Consider the following 9881-nt stretch of genomic DNA (forward strand, 5'->3'; position numbering starts at 1 on the left):
GAGGGTCCTCTTCAGTGGGCAATCAACGTCTTTGCTGTCAGTGGGAGAGGAAACAACCCAGAATTTACAAAAGATGTTAATCGCCTTGTAGAAATTCAGCACGAGTGTGCATGTCTGGATGAAAGAGGCCGAGGGCTTTGCCTGAAAAGTGTGTCTGGGAGAAGGCCCACAGATGTTCCCGAAAGAATGTCTCTTACAATATAAAGCTTTGCATAAACAAATTGGCATTAAAAGACAGAAAGTTTGTGTGTGCGTGTGTGTGTGTGTGTGTGTGTGCAAAATAAGAAAGAAAGTTTGTGTGTGTAGAAAGAAAGTCTGTGTGTTTTGTGTCTGTGGAAAGAAAGAAAGAAAGAAAGAACCAACCAACCAACCAACCAACCAACCCTGTTCTCAAGGAGTAAAATGGGCCCTGTCTAAAGAACTCTATCACTTCCTCCCTACTTTCCTATAGCCTAAACTTTGCACTACCAGATTCTGTGCTTGTTTCTGAAGGTGACCACTTTCCCAATCGCTTTTCTCAGGGACTCTTTCACCTCCTTGTTCCTCAGACTGTAGATAATGGGGTTGATCATGGGATTCAGGACTGTGTAGAAGAGCGAGAACACTTTGTGGAGGACGGTGGAAGTGGTGAGTGATGGAAACACATAGACAATGATGAGGCTGATGTATATAATCGTCACCACCATGAGATGGGAGGAGCAGGTGGAAAAGGCCTTTTGCCTCCCGGTGGAGGACGGGATTCTCAGGATGGTGGTGATGATACAAACATAGGAAGCCAGGGTCAGTAGCAAAGGCACTACCGTCCCTATGGCAGAGATCGTTAACGTCGCCAATTGTAGGGTCCAGGCGGCATCACAGGACAACCTTATCATGGGGGAAAAATCACAGAAGTAATGGTCAATTTCTTTGGCATTACAGAATGTTAATGGGAACAAGAAACTATTCAATACGCCGACCACCAGAAAACTGTACAGCCAGGAGCCCGCCACTAGCTGGCAACACACCCGGCCGTTCATCAGGGCGGCGTATCGGAGAGGGTGGCATATCGCTAGATACCGGTCGTAAGACATGGCCGCCAGCAGCAGGTTTTCAGCCATTGCTATGATGGAAAAGAAATAGGTTTGTACCAGGCACCTCTTCACCGAGACGGTTCTGTCCCCAGTGAGGAGACTGGCCAGCAGCCGGGGCAGGATGGTGGAGCTGTAGCAGGTCTCCAGGCAGGACAAGTTCCCCACAAAGAAGTACATGGGGGTGCGAAGCTGCGGATCCGTCACAACTAGCACAACGATGAGGATGTTGCCGGCAACAGTCACAATATAGATCACTAAAAACACGAGGAAAAGAAGGGGTTGCAGGTCACCAACATCCCCAAATCCTAAGAGGATGAATTCCATGATGAGGGTCTGATTTCTCCTCTCCGCCTTCTCCATCGCATGGATCTAGAAACACAAAAGCATGAGATATTGATGTAGCCATCCGTTACAGTGGACGAAACCCCAAGGTTAGGTTCTAGGACTGGTTTTGTTCAATATCTTTATTAATGACCCAGATGAGGGGATGGATTGCATCCTCAGCAAGTTTGCAGATGATACTAAGCTAGGAGGAGAGGTAGATACACTTAAGGGCGGAGATAGGGTCCAGAGTGACTTAGACAAATTGGAGGATTTGGCCACAAGAAATCTGATGAGGTTCAACAAGGACAAGTGTAGAGTCCTGCACTCAAGATGGAAGAATCCCAAGCATTGTTACAGGCTGGGGACCAACCAGCTAAGTAGCAGTTCTGCAGAAAAGGACGTGGGGGTTATAGTGGATGAGAAGCTGGAGATGAGTCAATAGTGTGCAAGAAGGCTAATGGCATATTAGGTTGCATTAGGAGACGCATTGCCAGCAGATCCAGAGAAGTGATTATTCCCCTTTATTCAGCTCTTGTGAGGCCACATCTGGAGTATTGTGTCCAGTTCTGGGCCCCCCACTACAGAAAGGATGTGGGCGCATTGGAGAGGGTCCAGTGGAGAGCGACTAAAATGATTCAGGGGTTGGAGCATATGACCTATGAGGAGAGGCTGAGGGAGTTGGGTCTGTTTAGTCTGCAGAAGCAAAGAATGAGGGGGGATTTGATAGCAACCTTCAACTTCCTGAAGGGAGGTTCCAAAGAGGATGGAGAGAGGCTGTTCTCAGTAGTGACAGATGGCAGAACAAGGAGCAATGGTCTCACGTTGTGGTGGGAGAGGTCCAGGTTGGATATTAGGAAAAACTATTAGGAGGGTGGTGAAGTACTGGAATGGGTTACCTAGGCAAGTAGTGGAGTCTCCATCCCTAGAGATGTTTAAGTCTCGTCTTGACAAAGCCATGGCCGGGTTGATTTAGGTGGGATTGGTCCTGCCTAGGGCAGAGGGCTGGACTTGATGACCTTCTGAGTTCTCTTCCAGCTGTATGTTTCTATGATTCTATGATTCTATAAACATGGATTAGGCAACCTGACACATGTATCTCTGGACTGGAAATGTGCAATTGTCAATAAATGGGAAGACTTATCTCATTAAGAGGTTAAAGCTTCCAATATACATGAACCAAGAGCAAGACCAATATAGATGAACCTACTGAATTACAGAAATGTTCCATTCAGCTCTCTTACACGTTCAAAAAAGATTATGGGACTGGGATTTATCAAGTATCAGGAACACACCAGTGTCATAGGAACAAACCTGTATGACATTAAAAAAAAAAAGATCAATAGATCGGAAAGGAAAGATACTTAGAGTTCCACCATGGGTTCTTCTACTCTACAGCTAGCAGCTGAAATTCTCAGATGGGGCAAGAGGGGAATCTAACACCATAGTAAGACATGCAAGCAAAATTTTAAAAATGAAAACTCATTAGCCAAGCAGGCTAACGGCGTATTGGGGTACGTTAGCAGGAGCATTGTCAGCAGAACTAGGGAAATGATTGTTCCCCTTTATTCGTCACCGGGGAGGCTACATCTGGAGTATAGAAAGGATGTGGGCGCATTGGAGAGAGTCCAGTGGAGGGTGACCAAAATGATTTGGGGGCTGGAGCACAGGACCTATGAGGAGAGGCTGAGGGATTTTTACTTGTTTAGCCTTCAGAAGAGCAAGGGGGGATTTGGTAGCAGCCTTCAAGTCCCTGAAGGCAGGGTCCAAAGAGGATGGAGAGATGATGAATAGGTGACAGAATGCGGATCAATGGTCTCAAATTTCAATGGGGGAGGTCTAGGTTGGAGATTTGGAAAAACGATTTCCCTAGGAGGGTGGGGAAGCGCTGACATGGGTTCCCAAGGGACGGGGTGGAATCTCCTTCCCTAGAGGTGTTGAAGTCCCAGTTTGACCAAACCCTGGCTGGGTTGATTGAGTTGGGATTGGTTCTGCTTGTAGCCAGACAGGAACTCCCCCGTAACATCCATCTTTGCTTGCCTGGAGCACGCAGGGCACACAGAGCAGTAAAAGCCTTGAACAGAAGGCCCGGATATGGCAGGCTCAGTGACCGTGAATGGCTGTAAACAGAGATACGCCAATTGCTGACCACGAGGCTGCCAAGGAGTGCCCTTGACTAAATCCCATATTGATACAAACATACAGCCGTCCGCGGGGGGAGGAATCTCTCGCCCAGGAAAAAAAATAGTTCTCTCTCTTGCAAGTGTAAATTAAGTTGAAACTTCCTTGTAAGAACTGGCGTCACAAAAACAGACCAGTACAATTTGGCATCTTAGATAAGAAAGAGGATACGAGTCCCTATGGGTATAAAGATGGGTCCAGCAGCACATTTACTCGGAGTGTCAATCTACCATCTATCTGCTGGTCGGGTTAGGTGTTTGACCTCCCGAGGTTCCACGGGGACGCCCACCTCGTATTTGTCTTTCCTAGGAGTGGAGGGACCGGCCCTGGCTTGACCCGCTGGAGTCGAGAAGCACAGAAGGGGGTAAAAATTATACCTGGATGTGGTCCTTTGTCTTAAGTGTACACATAGATTTAGAGCTCTTTAAAGGTTAAGCTGTCACTTGGTACCATTATTTCTATTTTCTATCTTTATTTTCTTTGTAACCATTTTTAAGATCTATATTTGCTAGCAGTTAAGAAAGAGAGCAATAGCCATTGTAACCATATGATTTATAAGCTTCTTTAATACACCTGTAACTGTTTAAGCTTTAACCTGACTCCTTCAATTGCTGTAACAGAACCAAGCACAATTTAAACGAACTTCAGCCGGTCATAAGGGACAGGTATAGGAGGAGCTTGGGCGTTTTGGATGGTGTCACTCCCAGGTGACAGATCCGTTGGGGCATCTCTCAGTCTTCCCTAGACTGCCCACTGCGAAGGGATCCTGTATACTAGCAGCTGAAATCTGAGATGGACTAAGCTCTTCCTATTAACTCAGGGCATCTGTCAGCCTGTTGGCTGCCCTCTGCGATGGGACCCCGGTCCTAGCAGTAAAGGTATGGACGTTAAACCTTTTCTCGGTAACACACACACACACACAAACACACACACTGCCCTGATCGTCGGCTGACACTGCTTTGGGCTGGGGGCTGGACTCGTTGACTCCTGAGGTCTCTGCCAGCCCTGGAGTTCTGTGACTCTCTGACTATCTCTGTGATAAGAACACACTGGTGAAAAGAGAGGAATTACACCCAAAATTAATTTGGCCCATGCTGCTGAGAGAAATTGGGAAGTCTCTTTTTTTATCAAGAAGAGAGAATATGCCTGGAGAAACATGAATAACTGAAGGAAAAATGAAGCACTGTATAGACCTACTCAGATGACTATTTGGACAGAGGAAAGAATGAGAGCGAGAGAGAGGTATTTCTCCATTTTACAAGCAACAAAATACAGATCCTTGCTGTTAAACCAAAAGCAGCAGAGAAAATAACTCTGCCATCTTTTCCTTTTTCCTCTCCTGCATGTTTCTTGCCACAGCCCACCTTCTGATCTCTTCATCCACCGACTTACAATGCACCCCTATGAATTGTGTCTACACCAGGCGTTGCTACAGTGCAAGATCAGGGTATGACTGAACAATGAAAATGCTGGAAAAACCCACGTACACAGTGAGGAAAGAAAACATTGGGTGAAAAATAAAACACACACACAACGCGACAAGAAACAAGAAACATTTCTGGAGGTTAGGGCCATCGGTGACTATTAGCCAGGATGGGCAGGAATGGTGTCCCTAGCCTCTGTTTGGCAGAAGCTGAAAATCGATGACAGGGAATGGGTCACTCAATGATAGAATCCCAGAATCCCAGACTGGAAGAGTCATCATTCCAGACCACTGCCCAAAGCAGGACCAACCCCAACTCAATCATTCCAGTCAAGCCGGGACTTAAACACCTCTAGGGATGGAGATTCCACCCCCTCCCTAGGGAATCCATCCCAGAGCTTCCCATCCGCCTTGGGAAATGGTTTTTCCTCATCTCCAACCTAGACCTCCCCTACTGCAACATCAGACCATTGCTCCTTGTTCTGCCACCTGTCACCATCTCTCTTCATCCTCTTTGGAACCTGCCTTCAGGGAGTTGGAGGCTGCTATCCAATCCCCCCTCGCTCTTCTGAAGGCTAAACAAGCCCAAATCCCTCAGCCTCTCCATTGTTCCTCATTCTGCCATCTGCCACCACTGGGAACAGCTTCTCTCCAGCCTCTTTGGAACCCCCCTTCAGGTCGATGATGGCTGCTGTCAACTCTTCTGTTCCTTTCCTCTAAAGCTCCTGCCATTGGCCACTATGCGCTAGATGGACCTTTGGTCTCACCCAATATGGGCGCTCTTATGTTCTACACCTGAGGGCCCTTCGTTGTTCTTTTTTGGGCAGATTTTCCTTGAACCCATCTGTGAGAGGTTCCCCCAGGTGCTAACAGGAATTGGGGTTCCACTCAACCCTCTAACCCATCAGCCTGGGCTCTCTCTCACACTCTGCTGCCGTGGACAGCTGCTGATTGGCTTCTGGTCCTGCCCATCCTGCAGCATTCACACAGGCAGGGACACACCCAGCTGCGGGTACAAACAGGATCTCTGATCACCCTCTGCATGAACCAACAGAGGAGCTAGAGTGAAGTTCATCCCCAAGCTTCCCAGCCTAGGACTCCAGAGCTGCCCTGCTCTGTCTTGGTCAAAACACTGAGCCAGGAGACGTTGGTACTTGGTTCATCTTCTCCCTCAATGTGGAGAGGAACATGCATCCTTGTGCTAACGAAGCTGAGATTCCTCCCTCTCCCTCTCCCCTCCCGCCAGCTGTGTCTAGATGACAATGATCTATCAGAAACAGGTGCGCAAAATGCTCTTTGGAATTTGCGTACCTTTTTCCGATTGTTGCGGCTTTCCTGAAATTCGGGCCAGCGAAACTGTGTCAAATGTCAGAAAAAACTCCTCTTTCGGAAGAACCCTTCTTCCTCGTGGAAGGAGGAAGACAGCTTCTGAAAGAGCATGTCTGCTCTCCCGCAAAAAATGTCGGAAGAGCAGACGTGTTCCCTGGATGTGGAAAAGTTTTTCCAGAATACCGAAAAAATGCACACTGTAGACATCGCCCCAGACTCTTCACTTCAAGGCCCCCTGGTTTAGGTGAATCATAGAATCACAGAATCATAGAATACTAGGACTTGAAGGGACCTCGGGAGGTCATCGAGTCCAGTCCACTGCTCTCATGGCAGGACCCAATACTGTCTAGACCATCCCTGATAGACATTTATCTAACCTGCTCTGAAATATCTCCAGAGATGGAGATTCCACAACCTCCCTGGGCAATTTATTCCAGTGTTTGACCACCCTGACAGTTAGGAACTTTTTCCTAATGTCCAATCTAAACCTCCCTTGCTGCAGTTTAAGCCCATTGCTTCTTGGCCTGTCCGTAGAGACCAAGATGAACAAGTTTTCTCTCTCCTCCTTATGACACCCTTTTAGATACCTGAAAACGGCTCTCATGTCCCCCCTCAATCTTTTGTTTTCTAAACTAAACAAACCCAATTCCTTCAGCCTTCCCTCATAGGTCATGTTCTCTAGACCTTTCATCATTCTCGTTGCTCTTCTCTGGACCCTCTCCAATTTCTCCACATCTCTCTTGAAATGCGGTGCCCAGAACTGAACACAATAGTCCAAATGAGGCCTAACCAGTGCAGAGTAGAGCAGAAGAATGACTTCTCGTGTCTTGCTCACAACACCCCTGTTCATGCATCCCAGAATCAATGACGACAAGAGTATTAACTACCAATGAGAGACGTTAAGTGATTGTAAGGGATAGAAAACCGATCTTAGCAGATTTCCAGCAAACACACACAGAAGTGGGTCTCCTGTTAAGCTCATCACCTATTAAACCATCTTTTTAGTCTTTAAAGTGCTACATAGTTTTTCCTTTCATTTAAGCATAACTTAGTCGTTCGGTTTAATTGTGAATTGGCAGTTTCTCACCCTGACTGACGCCGCTGGCACAGTGGAAGATTCTCAAGGCACCTGCTGCATTGGCTTTGCAGCGTCGTTTTCTCGGGTTTGCCTGAGCAGCCGGGAAATCGCTTTCCTTTGGGCCCCGCACGACCCCCCCGTTTCAATCTTTGTTTCACGGGAATTGCCCGGAGTCCTCCCGTGCGGAGACTGAAGAAGAACTGGCGATGTCACTCCTTCTTTTATGCAGTTTTAGCACAGGGTGGGGACTGTCTGTGTTGAAACCTAATTCCCAGGTGAGTGGGTGGAAAAATACAAACATTTCAAGATGGAGTCTGCTCAGGGGATCTGCTCAGAGAGTCAGAATAAGCATTAATGAGGGGCTCTCTACAGTGATCTCAGCAAGGTTCACCAGGTGGGACAGAAACTTCTCCTAAGGCTCGTTGTTTTCCTGAACGGCTCATTAGGACCTTCCCAATGAGCTCTCCGGACGAATAGCATCTGGCCTAGTGGGAGTCAACAGGTGTCAATACAGAAGAACATAAGAACGGCCATACTGGGTAAGACTAAAGGTCCATCTAGCCCAGTATCCTGTCTGCCGACAGTGGCCAGCACCAGGTGCCCCAGAGAGGGTGGACTGAAGACAATGATCAAGCGATTTGTCTCCTGCCATCCCTCTCCAGCCTCTGACAAACAGAGGCCAAGGACACCCTTTTATCCCCTGGCTAATAGCCTTTTATGGACCTAACCTCCAGGAAATTATCTAGCTTCTCTTTAAACTCTGTTATGGTCCTAGCCTTCACAGCCTCCTCTGGCAAGGAGTTCCACAGGTTGACTACACGCTGGAGATACATTGGAGATAGATACACACATGGCCGTCACAACCACAGATACAAAAGTGACACATGAACACACATAAGACAATCGTATGCAGGCAATACGACCTTAAATCACCTGACTGGCACCAAAGGTGCAGTCATTATTGGGCTATTCAGATCACTATGGGGCATTCACTCGGGGAAGGCAGGGTGGTGGGTTCTAGTCCAGCCCACCATGGGAGCTGTATGCCCCAGGGATCGAGTTGGCTCCCGCTTATGGAAGGCAGGATATGTGACCCTCTGAACGTGGTCTGGTGGAGTGGGTTCTGGAATGGAGTAGGGGATGGGGCATTTGCCTGGGGAGGGGAGGGTGGTGGAATGAATTTCCCAGGGAGGTTGTGGAGTCCCCATCTCTGGAGATATTTAAGATGGTTAGATAAATGTCTATCACCGATGGTCTAGACAGTCCTGGGTCCTGCCATGGGGGCAGGGGACTGGACTTGATGACCTCTCAAGGTCCCTTCCAGTCCTAGTATTCTATGCTACTTGCCATAGGTTGACTGTTCATCTCAAGAAGGCCTTTGACGGGCATTACAATGGGATATTTTGTTACAATGAGGGCCCTTGAAGAGTTCAAGTATCTACCAATGTCTTCTGCAATTTATCCGTCTGCCGCTGATTATGTGTTTACATAAGAACAGCCACACTGGGTCAGACCAAAGGATCTTCTAGACCAGTGTCGTGTCTGCCAACAACAGCCAATGTTAGGTGCCCCAGAGGGAGGGAACACAACAGGGAATCCTGATGTGATCCCTCCCCTGTCACCCACTTCCAGACAAACAGAAGATAAGGACACCATTCCTACCCATCCTGGCTAATAGACATTGATGAACTTAATCTACAGGAATCTATCTAGCTCTTTTTGGAACCCGGTTAAAGACCTAGCCTTCACCACATACCCTGGCAAGGAGTTCCACAGATTGACCGTGTGCTGCGTGAAGAAAAAAACTTCGTTTTGTTTGTTTTAAACCTGCTGCCTATTCACATTCCTGCGCTTCATTGATAAAGCAGTAAATTAGTCAATGAGGCTGAGGCAAAGAATTTCATAGGCCAACCGATTTGTTTTGTCTTACAAACAGGTATCCGGCTTCTACATTCTACCTTTAATACAAAGCCACTCACTTTGTGAAGATGATCATGTCTTTGCTTTATAGATTTTTTCCCCATTAACCATAATAACCTGCTATTTTTTCCACATAGGAGAATAAGTTGTTGACTGTTGACGTGGAATTGGAGGGTTGATAGTTTAGGATAAAATATTGTCTCTCTGCTAAGTATAGACCTTTCATCATTCTTGTGGCTCTTCTCTGGACCTTCTCCAATTTCTCCACATCTTTCTTGAAATGTAGTGTCCAGAACTGGACACAATCCTCCAACTGAGGCCTAACCAGCGCAGAGTAGAGCGGAAGAATGACTTCTCGTGTCTCGCTCACAACACTCCTGCGAATGCCTCTCAGAATCATGTTGGCTTTTTGGCGAGAGTGTCACACTGTTGACTCCTATTTAGCTTGTGTTCCACAGAGCCGGCAGGACCAAGCACTGTCTACACCAGGGCTACTCAACTTTGGACCACGGCACATGCCAAGAGCCACAACTTAAGTGTGGTTGAATGTACATACAAA

The 9881-nt window shown here is 47.4% G+C and overlaps 1 protein-coding gene across 1 annotated transcript; it reads right to left on the reverse strand.

Annotated features, from left to right (window-relative positions):
- Window positions 1-464: 464 nt before the first annotated feature.
- Window positions 465-1430, reverse strand: LOC102445816 (olfactory receptor 10A2-like). The gene has a single exon (XM_014574459.2). It carries the CDS (start codon window positions 1428-1430, stop codon window positions 465-467), a length of 966 nt encoding a protein of 321 aa, XP_014429945.1.
- Window positions 1431-9881: the final 8451 nt, after the last annotated feature.

Source organism: Pelodiscus sinensis, chromosome 30 (genome assembly GCF_049634645.1).
Source record: "Pelodiscus sinensis isolate JC-2024 chromosome 30, ASM4963464v1, whole genome shotgun sequence".
Classification (NCBI taxonomy): domain Eukaryota; kingdom Metazoa; phylum Chordata; order Testudines; family Trionychidae; genus Pelodiscus; species Pelodiscus sinensis.

What these genes read in the sequence shown, in the direction of transcription:
- LOC102445816 (XM_014574459.2), bottom strand. Translation starts at nt 1,430, where the DNA reads ATGGAGAAGGCGGAGAGGAGAAATCAGACCCTCATCATGGAATTCATC.